Source organism: Pelodiscus sinensis, chromosome 19 (genome assembly GCF_049634645.1).
Source record: "Pelodiscus sinensis isolate JC-2024 chromosome 19, ASM4963464v1, whole genome shotgun sequence".
NCBI classification, from domain to species: domain Eukaryota; kingdom Metazoa; phylum Chordata; order Testudines; family Trionychidae; genus Pelodiscus; species Pelodiscus sinensis.
Window position 1 is genome coordinate 12,330,134 of NC_134729.1, and position 17,756 is coordinate 12,347,889.

The 17,756-nt window shown below is 64.6% G+C and overlaps 1 protein-coding gene across 1 annotated transcript; it reads left to right on the top strand.

Moving 5' to 3' along the window:
• The first annotated feature begins 274 nt into the window (after window positions 1–274).
• On the top strand, window positions 275–17,158 carry LOC102456134 (phospholipid phosphatase 3-like). The gene is made up of 7 exons (XM_075902309.1): window positions 275–444; window positions 2,274–2,622; window positions 10,023–10,180; window positions 11,140–11,420; window positions 12,620–12,677; window positions 14,680–14,856; window positions 16,104–17,158. Exons 2-7 carry the CDS (start codon window positions 2,427–2,429, stop codon window positions 16,203–16,205), a joined length of 972 nt encoding a protein of 323 aa, XP_075758424.1. The 5' UTR covers window positions 275–444; window positions 2,274–2,426; the 3' UTR covers window positions 16,206–17,158.
• Window positions 17,159–17,756: the final 598 nt, after the last annotated feature.

Genomic DNA, 17,756 nt, shown 5'->3' on the forward strand with positions numbered 1-17,756 from the left:
GCGGAGACTTAAACCCTGCTCCCCGTGCCAGCCTTCTTCCGGGGGGGGGGGGGAGCCGCTTTCCCTGCCCCACCTGGCTTAGCCGGGCCCCTCCCCCATATCAGTCCTCTCTCCTCCCCCTCGGCCTGGGACTCCGATAGTGGGGGAAGGGGGGGATCGCGCACAGGTGGGGGGGTCGCCCCCCCCGATACACAGGAGGGTCCCAGGAGTCCTGAGCTCTGTCTCCCTCCCTCCCCCCGCTCCGGCGCCCGGGCCCCTCCCGCCGCGGGGAAACCCAGGCAGGACGAGGGGGGGAGGAGTCTCGGTCCCAGCAGCTGGAGGTGGAGGGAGCAGCCGCCGCCCGCCTCAGTCCGGCGCGGGGCTGAGCTGGAGCCCGGGCAGCGATCGCCCCGGCCCGGCTGCAGGGAGATGAGCCCGAGTCCGGAGCCCGGCAGCGGGCAACAGGTACCCGGGAGGGCGGCCCCGGGACCCCTTCTCCGGCCCCCCCGAGTTCTCCTTCCCGGGACCCCGGACCTCCCCTGCCCCGGGGGAGCTGGGAACCCTGGTGCCCCCCCTTCTCCGGCCCCCCGAACCCCCTTCCTGGGACCCCGGACCTCCCCTGCCCCGGGGCAGCTGGGAACCCTGGTGCCCCCCTTCTCCGGCCCCCCCGAACCCCCTTCCTGGGACCCCGGACCTCCCCTGCCCCGGGGCAGCTGGGAACCCTGGTGCCCCCCTTCTCCGGCCCCCCCGAACCCCCTTCCTGGGACCCCGGACCTCCCCTGCCCCGGGGCAGCTGGGAACCCTGGTGCCCCCCTTCTCCGGCCCCCCCGAACCCCCTTCCTGGGACCCCGGACCTCCCCTGCCCCGGGGCAGCTGGGAACCCTGGTGCCCCCCTTCTCCGGCCCCCCCGAACCCCCTTCCTGGGACCCCGGACCTCCCCTGCCCCGGGGCAGCTGGGAACCCTGGTGCCCCCCTTCTCCGGCCCCCCGAACCCCCTTCCTGGGACCCCGGACCTCCCCTGCCCCGGGGCAGCTGGGAACCCTGGTGCCCCCCTTCTCCGGCCCCCCCGAACCCCCTTCCCGGGACCCCGGACCTCCCCTGCCCCGGGGCAGCTGGGAACCCTGGTGCCCCCCTTCTCCGGCCCCCCCGAACCCCCTTCCCGGGACCCCGGACCTCCCCTGCCCCGGGGCAGCTGGGAACCCTGGTGCCCCCCTTCTCCGGCCCCCCCGAACCCCCTTCCCGGGACCCCGGACCTCCCCTGCCCCGGGGCAGCTGGGAACCCTGGTGCCTCCCTTCTCCAGCCCCCCCGAACCCCCTTCCTGGGACCCCGGACCTCCCCTGCCCCGGGGCAGCTGGGAACCCTGGTGCCCCCCTTCTCCGGCCCCCCCGAACCCCCTTCCCGGGACCCCGGACCTCCCCTGCCCCGGGGCAGCTGGGAACCCTGGTGCCTCCCTTCTCCAGCCCCCCCGAACTCCCTTCCTGGGACCCCGGACCTCCCCTGCCCCGGGGCAGCTGGGAACCCTGGTGCCTCCCTTCTCCAGCCCCCCCGAACCCCCTTCCTGGGACCCCGGACCTCCCCTGCCCCCCGGGGGAGTGGGGAACCCATTTGTCCCCCCTCTTCTTGGCATCCCTGGGCCCCCTTTCTGGGCCTCTTTCCCCCCGAACCTCCCCTTCCCTGACAGGAGCTGAGAACCCTGAGTGGACCCCCCCTTTTCCAGCCCCCTGCTCCCTATATGCCCCTTCCCAGGTGCCCCCTTGGGCCCTACTTCCCTCATTGGAAGCTGGGACCCCCCATGCCTCTACCAGACCCCCTGGATCTCGTCCATCTGCAGGGGTCCCGAGCCTGATCTCAGCCCCATCCCCCCAGAGTACCTCCTAGACTCCCCCGGACCCTCCTCCCCGGGCCCCCACCCCCTGAACCTCTCCTCCCCTTTGGGGGGCTGCTTGGGTCCCCCTACCCAGGCCCCTTGAATCCCCTCGCCCATGGGGAAAGTTGGACCCTCGGCCACATGGGGTCCCCCCTGCCCCCCTGAAGGGGAGGTTCAGGGGGCTCAGGAAGATAAGGGATCCAGCCAGGAGGAGCTGGGGTTTCTGCACTGCCCCCACTCTCAGGGCAGCTCCCTCGCTGCCCAGCCTCCACCTCCCCACCCCCCCCCCCCCCCACAGCTGGCCCTGTGCATACACCTCCTCCCCCCTCCCTGCCACTGAACCCCCATTTCCCTGCTCTGCCCCCCATCTCCCAGGGCAGCCGCAGCCTCTGCTTAGCAAGGTTTGTTTGTGTGGCTGCCTTTCAGGCTCCCTGACCCCTGTACAGAGAGGAGGAGACACCAGCCCCCTCCCGCTCTGTCCAGGGCTGGAATCTGGAGTCGCTCCCGGGGCTGGAAATCCCGATTCTCTGAGCTGCGGGAGGAATCTGGATTGCACCTTTCCTCCGCTGCCCGAAGGCCATGGACAAGAGCAAGTGCGAACTCCTCCCCGACCGGCCCCGGAGTCTGCCTGGGGAGCCCCCGGCATGGCCTGGCGGCCCCAGAGACGTCCGGGTGACTGTCCGGGCTCCCAGCTCCCCGCCTGAGGATTATGCTGCCCCAGGGCAGGGGCAGAGAAAGACTCTGGTCGTCCTGGATATCGTCTGTCTGCTCGTGGGTGAGTGTGGGGTCAGCAGAGCCCCATGCATTGCGGATCCCCCTTGCCCCTGCTGGGGAGCTCGGACTCCTGCCTCTTCCAGTCCTAAGCTGTGTCCTGGCCCAGAAATGCAGCCACCTCTGGGGAGGAAACTTGGGCCCAAACACCTAAGTGGGATCATGTCAATAGGGAGGGGTATGGGCAGGGATGCCAGGTGGCCCGGGGGAGGGAGCAGAATTGCTAGCTGCCCCACAGAGGAAAAAACCCTGGCGAGGTTGGATCCCTCTTCTGAGGCCCCTTGTCTCCCTGAACCCTCCTTCTTGGGACCCCTGTGGAACTCCTTGCTACAGGATGTCCTGGATCTCAGCAGGATTTTTTTTATAAGCGGAAGGGCTCACGAGAGTGTGTCGACGTAGAGGGCTAAAAGTAATAACCAAGCGATTTGAAAGGGCCTGTACATTGACCTTTGAATCGTGGCAGTCCACGTGTATTCCAGAATTGCTGCCAGAAGGATTTTAGTCTAGCTGCTCTCCGGGACAGGGTAGTGAGCCAATCGGATCCACCAGTCCATCGGCGGCCTGGGTTCTGGTGTCTCCTGTGCCGGCTGCTATTTGGGGGAGCCTCCGATCCAGCACCATTTCAAGTCCATCATCCTTATGCTATAAATGACCTGGGTGCCAGCTGAGGCCGGGTGCATCAGCTATGCCCCATATACCTCCTCTGGAGGGATATTTAATGGCTCTGTTGCAGCTGGGATCTCACTGTCAGGGTTTCATCTGGATCTTGCAGGGATCTGAGCTTTCAGAGTCTGTCAATCACTCAACTACTGGCATTGCTAAGGGGAAAAAACGTGAGGCTAGGAAGGAGAATAAGATGGAGAATGTTATAGTGACATCAGTGGCCAGACCCACCAGGGGTGCTGGGCCCAGTTCAGTCTGCAGAAGAATCCCGCCTCTAGGACATTTGGAGGATAGCTTGAGGCCTGGGGAAAGGCTTTTTCTGTACAAAGGGATTCAGACTGTGGGAGTGTTAGAAAAGAGGTGGAGAAGGTAGATTTGTTCACTGTGAAACTGAATGAAAAGGTGGCTCATGCAAAACAGAGCAAAGGGATTCTTTCCCAAATACACATGGGTCATTGGTCTGTGGAACTCCTTGCTACAAGATGTCTTTCATTTCAACAGGATTTTTCTTTTTTAAGCGGAAGGGCTAATGAGACTATGAAGAGTTAGAGGGTTAAACATAATAACCAAAAGGTTTGAAAGGACTAGAAAGGGCCTGTTTGGGGTATAAATCAGCCTTTGAAGGTTATCATGTATTCTCCCGTAATTGCTGCCAACAGTATTTTGTTCTTTGACACTGGCTGCTTTCAGGGACAGGGTAGTGAGATAAACGGATCCATCAGTCCATCGCCGGTCTGGGTTCTGATGTCTCGCTGGCTATATATAGGCAGAGATACCCTGGGATAAATCTACAGGCGGGGTCTATTTTGGGTTCTGGGGGCTGGATAAGTAGAACGAAGCAGATAATGGATTTTTGTTGCTTTGTTGCTTTGGCTGGACCAGCAAAGCCACGTTGTGGGTGGAACGAAAGATTTCAGCTTGACGCAATCAAAATGTTTCAACTTGACTGCAACCATTCTGAGACCTTGCGGGGTGGCGAAGTAAAACGAGAGGAGGCCGTGGAAGGAGAAACAGGGTTGCAAAGTGCGGCATCAGAATGCTCGGCCGTTATTTGACTTCTGGGCAGACGGTCGATTGAGCTCGCTGGATGTGCAGAATAAGGATGTTAAATATCGCTAACGGAATCGTCGATTAACTGCATGAATTCTTATTGGTTACTCGACTTTTTTATAGTCCCTGGAGGTGGGGCTGGCAGCCAGTATGCTCCAGCCCCACTCCTGGGGAGCACCCTGCTACTCCGGGGTGCCAGGAGAGAGCTGGTCTCTGAGGGGAGCCAGTTGAAAAATCAGCTCCTCTTGTGGACCGGCTGCCTTCCACACCGCCGTGCTGCCTCTGATACAGAGGCAGCAGCACACGGTGGTAGCAGCTCCTGTCCAGTGGAGGGGCTGACCTGGACCCAGCACGAGTGGGAACTGAGCCAGGCTGCCTGCCACCTGGCTCCTAATACACTTGAAATGCGGAGCCACAGCAGGGGTAGGTCCCAGACCCAGCACAAGCCAGGACTGAACCGGGCTGCTGGCCAGCCTGCTCAAATATTTCCTGGGGGGTGGGGGAAATGCGTCTTGTCTATAACATTAACCTAGAAGCTTTTGCTCGTGAGTTGATCGACTCCACTATTACATCCCTAGTGTGGAAGAGTGTGACGCCTTTTCCACGCAAGACACGTTTTGCCCTACTCTGCAGAGCGGGATCGTCTGGCTTAGCTCTTTCTTGGCTGGGGAACTGCTCTGAGTTAAACGGGGGGGCCCCAGAGCCGACATCGGTTTAATTGAAGCCGATTACGAATGGGTGTAAACGGAACCCGAGTGAGTCCGCCCTGGAGGGCGTTGACGGTGCCGGTGCAAGTCCGCACCGATTTACCGTAATGCAGCAGACCCCAAAGAGGAGCAGGGCAAAGCTGGATTGTGCCAGTTCCCCTATGGGAGTCGTGGGCCCTGGTATCCAACCTCCTGCCATCTTTAGTGTACGTCCCCTCCATGTGGTAGGGCTCTGGGGGAAACTGAGGCATGGAGGGGCAAGTCACTTGCCCAAGCAGAAATGGGCACTGAGCGCAGGTCTCGGGCTAGCGTGCTAACCACTGGGCCGTCCTTCCCTCTCCTCGCGCCCCCTGACCCAAGAGCGCTGGTGGCCGGCTATTGGGCTCAGAGGGGCAGAGTTAGGGGGGTGAGCCAGGGGAGTATTCAGATACATTAGCATAGCTAGGGGGGAGGCTCCTGAGGGGGGCAGGTGGGTGGGGTGGATCCTGGGGAGGGGTTGGATTGCGGGAGGGGGTGGGAGATGCCGTGAGCAGGGGGAGCAGTGGAGTAGGCGGGTGTCAAGGATCCTATGAGCGGGATGGTGATGGGGCTGGATTGTGGGGTGGGGGTGGATCCTGGGGATGGGGGTGTTGGACTGTGCGAGGGGCAGAGGGCAGGGCTGTATGGGGGGGCTGTCTGGGGTGATGGGGTTACTGGCAGGAGGCAGGTTGGGCCGGCAGGCTCTTACGTTTAAAATGCAGCGGCGCAGCGATCAGCGCGAGGGGGACTGCTCGGGCTGGGCTCGCGCCGAGTCCAGAAGCCCCGTGCGCGGCGGCCTGAGCTGGCACGGCCGGGGGCTGGTGCCGGAGCAGCCTCTGCCCACGGTGAACCTCGGCCTGCTGCGGGCAGAGGCTGCTTTGCAGCCCCGTTCCCCTCCAGAGGCAGCAGGTGGAGATGGTGCTGGGGAGAACTGGTTTTTAAGGTGCCCCCCCCCCAACACCAGCTCCTGTTCCCCTCCCCCTTGCTGCCCCTGAGAGAGACAGCGGGGGGGGGAAGGCGAGTAGTCGATACTCCACTCGCCTACCCACTAACATCCCTGGGGAACCCCCCATCTGCTGCTTCTGCGGGCACAGCCCACCCCAGGATTGGGGCCGTGCCGTGGGCAGCCTCCAGAGCCCCCTGCTCAGCTCCTACCCCCTCCCTCCGCATGGCACCAGCTTGCAGCCTGCCAGGGGTCTCTGCTTCAGCTAGGGGGGAGGACGCAGAGGCAGGGGCATACTGGGGGTGGGGGAGGACACAGAGGCAGGGGCCTGCTGGGGGGGGAGGACGCAGAGGCAGGGGCATACTGGGGGGGGAGGACACAGAGGCAGGGGCCTGCTGGGGGGGGAGGACACAGAGGCAGGGGCACGCTGGGCGGGGAGGACACAGGCAGGGGCCTGCTGGGGGGGGTCTCTTTCAGCTTCCTCCTGTCTTCCCCCCCCCCCCCCAGGCCTGCTTTTCTCTTCTGCCTTCTGCCCTGGCGTGAGCTCTCCCACCCCCCTTTCCCAGCCTTGAGCTCTTGGCTGCCAGTCAGGGCCTGGCCACGCCCTGCAGCTGTCTCCTGCCCCCTCCCTAGGGGGCTCCATGTGTCCCCCCCCACCCCCCGGCCTCTCGTACTCCTGCGGGATCCACCTGCTTCCTCACCCCGGTGACCGGCGTGGAGCCCAGCCCGGGCAGGGAGAGGCCGGAACCAGGGGCAGGGGAGTTTCTGGTCTTAATGCATCTTCCTGGGGTCTGTGGGGGTGCAGTGCAGGCTTGACCTGTCCTCCCCCCCTCCCCAAAGCAGGGCAGGGAACCCCCTCCGGGGGCCTGTTCTCCCCCCCCCCCAGCCTTGCACCTGGCCGGCCTGGCAGGGAGCCCCCAGCCCTGGGCAGCCAGCCAGCGGGAGAGGGGGACCCAAGAACATGGCCAAGAATAGCCCGGCCCTCTCCAAACAGCCGGGAGGTTTGGCGTGTGAGAGATGGCAGGGCAGGGCAGGGCTGGGCATGAGGGTATCGGGCTGGCGTCGACCAGGGCCTGGAGCTAACCAGGCGTCCCACCTTTTGCGCTCACGGTGGCTCCCCCTTGGCAGTGTCCCCTTCAGAGGGCTGAAGTGCCCCCTGGCAGCACCCCCTAGTGGTTAGGCCTGATGCTGCCCCCACTCACCTGGCTGAATCCCGCCCTGCAGGGCAGAGACTCGTGCCCCTGGAACACACCGGCTGGGTACGGAGCTTAACGGCTCCCCCAGACCCGCTGCAGCCGGTGGCACACGAGGGCACGTGCAGGTGAAATGTCCGGTCCCCTCGCACGGCCAGCGGAACCCCGGGCGCACACGCCTGGAGCCCCGACGTGCTCAGTACCCGGTCTGGGCCACGCCGTGGAATTGCCCCTCCCTGGAGTTCTGCCCAGCGCGTGTCTCTGAAACCCCCTCTCCCCCCCGGATTTCAGGGCAGTTGGAATTTTTCTTCCACCCAAAGCCCTGTGGCTCCAGTGGATAATGCTGGTTTACCCCACTTGGGGGTCTGGCTCCGTGGCTCCAATGCAGCATGCTGGTTTACCCCACTTGGGGGTCTGGCCCCGTGGCTCCGATGCAGCATGCTGGTTTACCCCGCTTGGGGGTCTGGCCCCGTGGCTCCGATGCAGCATGCTGGTTTACCCCGCTTGGGGGTCTGGCCCCGTGGCTCCGATGCAGCATGCTGGTTTACCCCGCTTGGGGGTCTGGCCCCGTGGCTCCGATGCAGCATGCTGGTTTACCCCGCTTGGGGGTCTGGCCCCGTGGCTCCGATGCAGCATGCTGGTTTACCCCACTTGGGGGTCTGGCCCCATGGCTCCGATGCAGCATGCTGGTTTACCCCACTTGGGGGTCTGGCCCCGTGGCTCCGATGCAGCATGCTGGTTTACCCCGCTTGGGGGTCTGGCCCCGTGGCTCCAATGCAGCATGCTGGTTTACCCCGCTTGGGGGTCTGGCCCCATGGCTCCAATGCAGCATGCTGGTTTACCCCGCTTGGGGGTCTGGCCCCAGTGGGCAGGTTGGGGCTCCCGGTTGGGGCTGCTGTGCCCCCTGTCCAGGGCTCTGTGTGTAAATACGCTGCAGGCTGGGCAGGGCATGGGGCAGCTGAGCCAGGATGGAAACTTGGCGCTGGCTCAGGCCAGTCCCTGGGACCCTGATATCTGTGTGCGGCGGGGGGGGGGGGGGGGGGGCTCCGCCCAGGCCAGCCGTCCCTGCAAGTCTCAGATCTTTGACATAAACCCGGGCAGCTCCTTCCTGCCGGACGTGACTGGGTTCCTCTCTGAGAGCATCCCCCACACCCAGCCCTGGAGGGCTCCTGCCCCAGGCCAGCACTGCCCCCTGCTGGGCATCCGCAGCCCTGGCGCCCTCGCCGTCTCCCTGCCCCCGTAGGGTGGTGGCGCCCCCTACAGGGGGAGGAGCCAGGCCCCCTGTGCCAAGGGCTCCATGGGCAGCGCCCTGGCTCTTGGCGGGCAGCCTGGCCCATCGGAAAAAGGATCCTGAGAAAACTCGTTTGCCAAGTGAGACGGGAAGGGAGGGAACCTGGGAACCGAGCATGGAAACATCGTTCTCAGCCCCCAAAAGCAGCCCTGAGCCCCCGGGAGGGTGATGCAGCCTCGTCCTTAAAGTGACAGCCCAGGCACCGTGGGCTAGGACACCTGGGTCTGGCCGGGGCTTGAATCCCACCTAACTGAAGCAGAGCGTGCGCTCCCTTCCCCCACATGCCAACTCCTTTGGGCTCTTCCATTTCTTCGTGCTCCCAGCCTCTGAGTGCACCAGGATCCTTGTGCTAGGGCACTAGTGCCAGGCTTTTCACATTGAGCTCTCCAGGATCCTTGTGCTAGGGCACTAGTGCCAGGCTTTTCACATTGAGCTCACCAGGATCCTTGTGCCAGGGCACTAGTGCTGAGATTTGCGTACTCATCTCACCAGGATCCTTGTGAACAGGGCACTAGTGCCAGGACATGCGCATCCAGTTCACCAGGACACTTGCAACAGTGTGCTAGTGCCGGGACATGCACGGCCCCGCTCACCGGGATCCTCGTGCTAGAGTGCTAGTGCGAGGACGTGAAAGCCCCGCTCACTGGGATCACCGGGGAGAGCACTAGCACTGTGGTTCCCACTCCCAGCTTCTGACCACGCTGGTGCCAGGCTCCCTGCTCCCCCCTCACCAGCGTCGGTTCACCATTGCCCAGGCTGGTGCTCGCTGCCCCCAGCGCTGCCGGGGTCTCTCCCAGGTGCAGGGTTCGTGGCAGAGGGGGAGGTAACTCGGCCACATGGACGTTTTTCTCCTCCAGCGAGGGAGGGGAACGTGGCTTTACCGCCCCTTTAAGAGCCAGGCGGAGACGTGGCTTCTAGGAATCAGCTGGAACTTTAAGGCCTGCTCCCCCCTCCCTGCACCCCCTTCCCTGGCCGCTGCCAGCAGCCCTAATGCAAAGCAGACTGGGCCCTGTCCCGGCAGGCAAGTGCTGCGGGAGGGGGGGGGGCTCTCCCCTCCCTGCCACCTCTTGGGCTGTGACCCGTGTGCCCTGCCTTGGGGGGGACATGGGGGAGGAGCTGGGGAGAGCCCCACCAAAGCAAAGAGGCTGGGGATTTGGGGGGGCTGCCACAGGCTAGTTCTGGGGGGGCGGCAGGGTGGAGGGGGATGAATCATGCACCGGAGCTGAGGGAGTGGGGAGTCCCGGGCTGGTCCCTGGGGGAGGGGGCGGTGGGGCTGGGGTGGGGTAACACAATGCCTGGGGGGAGGGCAGTGGGGTTGTGGGGTGTCACAGGGTGGTCCCTGGGCAGGGGCAGGGTGCCATGAGCTGGGGACTAGGCGGCGAGATTGTGGGGGGAGGAGAGCAGGGCGACTGCCCTGAAGGGGCAGTCAGATTGGGGGTGTCCTGAGCCCGAGGGATTGGGGGGGAAGGGTCTCCGAGCAGCTCAGGGAGGGGGCTGAGTAAGCCCCGCCCCAGCGCCCCTCCTCTCTTCCCGCCGCAGCCTCTGTCCCCTTCTTGATCTGCGAGATCGGCCTGGTCCCCCCCATGCGCCGCGGCTTCTACTGCAACGACAGCAGCATCCGCTACCCGCTCAAGCAGGCGGAGACCGTCAGCGACACGGTGCTGATCTCGGTGGGGATCCTCATCACCTCCCTCTCGGTGAGTCGCCGGGTCGAGGGGAGCGCCCCCTGCGGCACTGCGCCCCCTAGCATCGCTCTGGGGCCAGACCGCCAGCCAGGGAGAGCGCCCCCTGCTGAGCCCCCTGCAGCACCACGCCCCCTAGCGCTGCTCTGGGGCTAGCCCCACGGCTGGGGGAGAGCGCCCCCTGCTGAGTCCCCTGCAGCACCACGCCCCCTAGCGCTGCTCTGGGGCCAGCCCCACGGCTGGGGGAGAGCGCCCCCTGCTGAGTCCCCTGCAGCGCAGCGCCACTCTGGGGCCAGCCTGCCGGCCAGGAGAGAGCACCCCCTGCAGCACCGTGACCCCTAGCACTGCTCTAGGACCAGCCCCACGGCCAGGGGAGAGCGCCCCCGACTGAGTCCTCCTGCAGCACCGTGCCCCTAGCACTGCTCTAGGGCCAGCCCCATGGCTGGGGGAGAGCGCCCCCTGCTGAGTCCCCTGCAGCACAGCGCCACTCTGGGGCCAGCCCCAACAGCCAGGGGGAGAGCGCCCCCTGCCACATTCCTTGCAAGGTGGCAGGGCCTTGGTAAGAGGGGCTGCAGTGGAGTCCGTGTAGCTTACCCCCTGTGCCCCTTACGAAATGCAGAGCACTGGTTTCGGATCCTTCCTCTGAAGCAGCAGCCCTTGGCCCAGAGGACAGGATCCCAGCCTGGGTGCGACTCAGCAGAGCTGACTCTTCCCCCTACCATCCAGCCAGCTGCTTGTCCCGTGGAACTCCCCGCTGCAGGATGTGGGGCAGAACGGGAGGGGGAGGCAAAATCCTGGGGGGCAGGGCTGGCTTTCAAAAGGGAAAGGGATGAGGTTATGGAGCTAATCCAAGGGGCTGGAATGGGGGAGGCGGGGAATGAATCCGGCTGCTTCCTATCTCCCATCCCCACACATGGGGGAGGCTGACCCCCTCAAGCTGCCGTCCCCCAATGCCTCCCTCTGGTGCCCCCCAGATCGCCCTGGGTGAGAGCTACCGCATCTACGCCCTGCGCCTGGGCTCCCGCGCCTTCGTCTCCAACCCCTACGTGGCCATCCTCTACAAGGAGATCGGCGCCTTCCTCTTCGGCTGCACCGTGGGACAGTCCCTCACCAACATCGCCAAGATCACCGTCGGCCGCCTCCGCCCCCACTTCCTGGCCGTCTGCCGGCCCGACTTCGCCCTCCTCAACTGCTCCTGGGGCTACGTGGAGAAGTACGCCTGCACTGCCAGGCCCTCGGAGGAGCAGGAAGCCCGGTGAGCCAGCTGGGCCAGACCCTAGCGGAGGCTTGTCCGCCCTTTGGGTTGATCAGTCAGCTGGGAGCCGGGGCAGCCCTCTGGTTCCCATGGAGAGATGGAGACAGTGGAGAGGCTGGTCGGCCCATAGTTCTAGCCACCAGTGTTCCCCATAAGCTAAGTACGTGGGCAGCCACCCAGCAGAGATTCGGGGCCCGCCTGGCTGATTACGTCCACTGCCGCCAGCAGATGTTTCCACAGATGGTGCACATCTGCACCTGCCTTGGCGCGCTCAACAAAAATTATTCTGCACGCGGATGGGAAAAATAAGAGGGAACATTGCTAGCGACTCCCATGTGCACGCCCTGTGCGTGTGTCTGACTTCCTCAGCTCCTACGTGAGAGACTCTCCGGGGTTCCCAAGCCAACTTCTTCCCTCCACACCTCTGCCAGGCCTTTGTTTCCGAGCGGGGGAGGTCTCCGCTCGGTCCCCGCGGTGTGTTCGTGAGTCACTGGGCTGGCGCCGTCTCTCTGGGCCCCTCCTGGAGCTGGGTGGATTTCAGCCCGTTCCTTTAGGACAGTTCATTCCACCCAGATGGGGAGCCACATGGTGCCTCTGTTTGTGAGCCTGCCCTGAGAGCAAACTTCATCCCTTCCCCCGCTGCACCCCGGGCAGGGCACCTGGGAAACTGAGGCACGCCCAGGCTTCAGAACAGATCCTACCAACATGTCCCACTTTTGCACCCCAGCTTCCACCGGCCGGTCTGGTGGGCGTCCCCCCCTCCGGCAGACTCTTTGGCGGGGTGCAACCGCTCGCTGAAAGGTCCATGCTTGGAACAAAGGGAAAGCTTTTTGCCTCTTTGTGTTGGCCCTTCGCACCTCTGCTCCCTGGCCTTAGGACTCCAGTCCGACCCAGTCTGTGCAGTCTCTCCTGCAGCCCCCTGCCTCCAAGTTTACTTCCGGGCGAGGGTGCAGATTGTGATGTGGGGACAATTAGCACCAAGATATTGTGTGTCTGTAACACCTGGCGCAGTCCCATGGAGCCTGGGGTGTCTGGGGCCGGGGGCGGGGGGTGGCTCAGCTTTGGAGCCCCCTGGCTTTTCCCTGGAGGGGATCTCAGACAGCTGAGGAGGTGGCACAGGGAAGGGCTGCAGGCGGGATCCTTCTGCACCCGAGGGTGGGGCCGCCAGTGATAACGGGCCCTTTTTTGTCCTCTTCTAGGAAGTCCTTCTACTCCGGCCACGCCTCCTTCGCCATGTACAGCATGACCTACCTGGTGGTAAGTGCCCCCGGCCAGCACCACCCACAGACCCCACTGATCATCCCAGAATCTCCTGCAGACACGCCCGCCCTACCCATCATGGGCCACGCCTGGTTCCCCGGGTTGGGGGTAGGGGGAGATCTTCTGGTCTGTGGAGCCTGGGTGCATGGCAGGGTCTTGCTGCAGAGCCGGGCAGGGGGAGGTCTCTGAGGAGCGGAGGGGGTGGGGGTCTCCCCACAGAGCCAGGCTGGGGGAAGTCACTGGAGGGCTAGAGGAAGTCACTGGGGGGTGGGGGTCTCCCCACAGAGCCAGGCTGGGGGAAGTCACTGGGGGGTGGGGGTCTCCCCACAGAGCCAGGCTGAGGGAAGTCACTGGGGGGTGGGGGTCTCCCCACAGAGCCAGGCTGAGGGAAGTCACTGGGGCGTGGGGGGTCTCCCCACAGAGCCAGGCTGAGGGAAGTCACTGGGGAGTGGGGGTCTCCCCACAGAGCCAGGCTGGGGGAAGTCACTGGGGGGTGGGGGTCTCCCCACAGAGCCAGGCTGGGGGAAGTCACTGGGGGGTGGGGGTCTCCCCACAGAGCCAGGCTGAGGGAAGTCACTGGGGCGTGGGGGGTCTCCCCACAGAGCCAGGCTGAGGGAAGTCACTGGGGAGTGGGGGTCTCCCCACAGAGCCAGGCTGAGGGAAGTCACTGGGGAGTGGGGGTCTCCCCACAGAGCCAGGCTGGAGGAAGTCACTGGAGGGCTAGGGGAAGTCACTGGGGCGTGGGGGGTCTCCCCACAGAGCCAGGCTGGGGGAAGTCACTGGAGGGCTAGGGGAAGTCACTGGGGGGGTGGAAGGTCTCCCTGCATGGTGGGGGAGGTCTGGGGCCTGGCTGCCCCTCTTCACCCCATCCAGGGTCCCACCCCAGAGCCAGCGCAGCTCCTGCAATTGAGAACTCAGTGGGGAGTGGAGCCAAGTGCCCAGAATAACCCGGCAGACGGCCCCTGCGGGCCAGGTTCTTCCTGCCAAGGGCAGTTGTGAGGGTGGGGGCTGGATTTCCGTGCAGAGCCCTCGGGGCGCCAGGACTCCTGGGTTCTATTCCTGGCTCTGGGAGGGACGTGGCTCCTTGTGGCTTAGAGCCAGGGGGTGGGGGCTGCGAGTCAGGACTATCCCCAGCTGTGGGAGGGAGTGAGGTCTAGTGGTTAAAGCAAAGGGAGCTGGGTATCGGGACGCCTGGGTTCTCTGCCCAGTGGCCGGCGGGTGTACTGGCAGATGGGCGGTTCTGCGCCCAGCCCCTGAGCTGCCGACTGAGGTGCAGTCAAATCGTGGCTGCCCTAGGTCCCATCCTTCGACTCTCCCGGGCTGGAGGGTAGCGCTGCCCAGTGGGCGAGTCGTGCCGGTCGGGCTCGCCCTCGGAGAGCTGGAGAGGTATTAACTCGCTGCTCCGCCTGCCTCGCCGGACTAGTCCAGGCCCCTCTCCATGCGGGCACACTGAGCCCAACAGAGGGGAACGCCCTGGCTCCCAGCCCCTTGCTCTAACCACTAGTCCCCACTGCCCGGTGCTGGAAATGGAACCCAGGTGTCCTGACCCTGCTCCCAGCCCGTCTCGCCCACTCCCCTCATTGCCTTTGCCTTTGCTCCCTGCACCCAACCCAGCTCCCGCCTCGTCCAAGTAGGTTAACTTCCCCCTGCTGTCAGTGCACCCGGATGGCTCTCACCCCCCCGCCCTCCCATGCCTGGGTCCGTGGTTGGCGATGGAGAAGGCTCCATTGTTCCCTTGGGGAGAGGCACAAATGGGTCCTTTGTGCGTCCCCGGCTGGCGGGCATGCATGGGTGGGGGCGGCGAGTTGGGAATGTATCTCAGGCAGGGGACTGCCCGTGGCCCCCCAGCTCCGACGCCCTGTGCCAGTGGGGGGCAGAAGGGGTGGGGCGGGCAGGGGGTGGAGGGGCAGGGATCAGAGCACATGGGGGGAGGGGATCTGCAGCGTTGCGGGGGAGGGGACATGGGGGTGCCCCGCGCTCACCCCCCACCTCTCTCCAGTTCTACCTGCAGGCGCGGTTCACCTGGCGCGGTGCCCGGCTGCTGCGCCCCCTGGTGCAGTTTGTCCTGCTGCTTCTGGCCCTGTACACCGGGCTCACCCGCATCTCCGACTACCGGCACCACCCCTCCGACGTGGCCGTGGGCTTCCTGCAGGGGGCGCTCGTCGCCTACTGGGTGGTAAGGCAGAGCCTCCCTGTCTGTCTGTCTGTCCCCGCTCCCCTCTGTCCGTCCAGCCAGGGCGGATGGGTGCTTGTCCAGCCCACATGCCGCCCGGCTCCAGTGAGTCGTGAGTCCGCGTCCCAGCCTGCCCCCGGCTCGGTCCATGGGCCTGCTGGGAGCCGTCAGGACTCCTGGCTTGTTCCCTGGCACTGGGGCCTAGGGGGTTAAGGCGCGAGCGGAGCAGGGTTCCGGGAGCCAGGAGGCCGGGGTTCTATTCTTAGCCCTGGCAGGGGCGTGGATTGCAGCAGCTGGAGTGGGGGAGTGGGGTGGTGTCTAGCCCTTAGAGCAAGAGGGCTCGGAGCCGGGTCGTCTGGGTCCTGTTTCCTGGGAGAGGAGGGGACTTGGTCAGAGCCAGCATCCGGGATGCGGCAGGCTGGGAGCTAGGTTTCCTGGGTTCTCCCCCCAGATTTGGGGGTGTGGGGGCCAGAACTCCTGGCTCAACCACTGACTCGTGCGAGCTTGAGCCAGTTGCTTTCCCTCTCCCAGTGGAGCTCTGACCTCCTTGGATGGCAAGCGCTGGAGCTGGATCCGGGATTCTCCCCTCTGTTTTCCCCACCCCTGGCCTTGCACAGGGAGCTTGGCGGGGGAGGGTGTCTGTGAGCAGCCAGCTGAGGTGCTGAAGCACGGTCGCGTGCAGGGCTGGAGCGCGAGCTGAGAGGAAACAGCACAGGAAATGCCTCCGGCTTTAGCATTATAACAGGCAACAAGGAGGAAATCTTCCCTTGTCCCAGGGCTGCTGGCTTCCAGGATACCCTTCCCATGGGAGCCCAGGCACCTAGCTCCCCCCCACCCCCACAGCCCAGGGGGTATTTAGCACAGCAAACCTCACAGCCCCTGCGGGAGGTGTGAGCTCCCTTGTACCTATGGGGAAACTGAGGCAGGGAGGGAGGCATGGAATCTGGAATCCAACCGGTTGGGTGTCGAGTTTCCTGGGTTCTACCTCTAGCTCTGGGAGGGGGATTTGGTGGCGTTAGAGGAGTCCTGGGTCCTATTCCTGCCTTATGTATTGACTTGCCCTATAACCTCAGAGCCTGCCTCTGTTTCCCCTCCACCCAGCTGTGGGGAAAACGCCCCCTGCTCTGGGCAGCAGTGAGGCATGTGGAGGAGGGAGAGTCACATCCATGCGATCAGCTCCCTCCCCCCCCTTTTTGAACTCTCCCGCCTCACCCCCCCCCCCTTTGTTCTCTCTCTCCTCCTCCTTCCAGGCCTTCTACATCTCGGGCATGTTCCGCCACAAGCCCCCAGCTGCCCGCCTGCCCCAGCTTTGCGCCGACAGCCCGGACTCCAGCTGCCACACGAACTGCTAGGCACCAGGCCGGGACTCGGGGCTGGAGGGACCAGCACCCAGCTGGCCAGGGGCGGGGGGCAGGAGTGAGAGCCAGGCCTCCTCTCTGCTCCTCCTCAGAGCACGTCCCGCCCCCCCGCCCCTCTGCTTCCTCTCCGCCAGGGTTGGGCTTTCCTGTGTTGCTCTGCTCCCGCCAGCTCTGTTCCAAGCACTTTAATTTCCTCTCGGATGCCTGCCCTAGGTCACACCGTCACCACCTCCTGAAAGGCTTCCTGTTGGGCGAGGTTCTCCTCTGTCCGTCACAGGATGTCCCGCCTTCCTCTGGCCAGGGCATCGCAGGAAGTCCCACCTTCCTCTAGTATGGACATCACAGGAAGTTCCGTCTCTGTGACCGGGGCATCACAGGATGTTTGGCCTGCTTCTGGCATGGACATTACAGGACGTCCCACCTTTCTCTGGCAAGGGCATGGCAGGAAGTCCCACCTTCTGCTCGAATGGGCATCAGCGGAGCATCACAGGAAGTCCCACCTTTCTGTGCAAGGGCAAAGCAGGAAGTTCCGCCTGCCTTTGGCACCAACCTTGCAGGAACACTGCAGGAAGTCCTGCCTTCTTTTGACATGGGCATTACAGGAAGTCCCGCCTCTCGCCTCCCCGCCCCCTCATGCCTGGGGATTTCTCAGCTCACTGAAGGATTATAACCACGATTTGCATGTTACACTTTGGCCACCTGCCCAGACTCCGCTACCTGCTCCTCCAATCAGACGGCCCCCTTCCCTCTCAGCCCTCAGGGAGGAGGGCTGTGATTGGTGGACAGGGAGAGCTGCTGGGGGTTAAACATGAAGGATGAACCGCAGGCGGCTGGGCCGTAGGATGGGGGGCCCATGGGGCCGGCTCACGAGGGGCTACCCCCCCACCCCCACGCCCAGCTGGCCCTGAGAATGTGAATGGTATTTTTGTAATAAATGGTACATACAATTGGCTGGGGGTGGTGCTGGCTCTGGGGGGAGGGGGAGGGGGTGTGGCTGGGCGCCTGGCAAGGGGCTTTCCTCCTCTCCGGGAGCCCTGCCCGGGGTGCACATCTGCAGTCGGGGGGAAGCTGGGGAAGGGAACTGAACAGTAGCGGGGGGAGGGGAGGCAGAGAGGAACAGCCTGACCCCTGGGACTGAGCAGAGGCTCCCTGGCCTCGGTGTCCCCTCTTCCAGCTGCGCCCCGGGGCCGCGTCCTCGTGAGCTGGGGTCCATGGGGGGCAGCAAGAGAAACGGTCCCAACACCCCCCCCCCCCGACAGGTTTCACAACTAGGGGCTGTTGGTTTGATGGGAGGGTTGAGGGCTGGATAAAAGGGGCTGGGAATGAGGGGCACCGGCAAAGCTTGGGGGCAGGAGCCGAGGGGCCTGGGCTGGAAGGGGTTGCAGTTTAGGAGTGAGGGGCGCTGGCACAGCGGGGGGGGGGGGTTCCTGGGGCTCTGGGTGGGGAGTGAGGGGCACTGGCAGAGCGGGGGGGTTCCCGGCGCTGTGGGTGGGTGGGGAGTGGGGGGTGCTGGCAGAGCGGGGGGTTCCCGGGGCTGTGGTGGGA

Coding starts and splice junctions, on each gene's coding strand:
- LOC102456134 (XM_075902309.1), top strand. CDS start 2,427: ATGGACAAGAGCAAGTGCGAACTCCTCCCCGACCGGCCCCGGAGTCTG. Junction 2,623..10,022: donor TATCGTCTGTCTGCTCGTGG/GTGAGTGTGGGG, acceptor TTCCCGCCGCAG/CCTCTGTCCCCTTCTTGATC. Junction 10,181..11,139: donor TCCTCATCACCTCCCTCTCG/GTGAGTCGCCGG, acceptor GGTGCCCCCCAG/ATCGCCCTGGGTGAGAGCTA.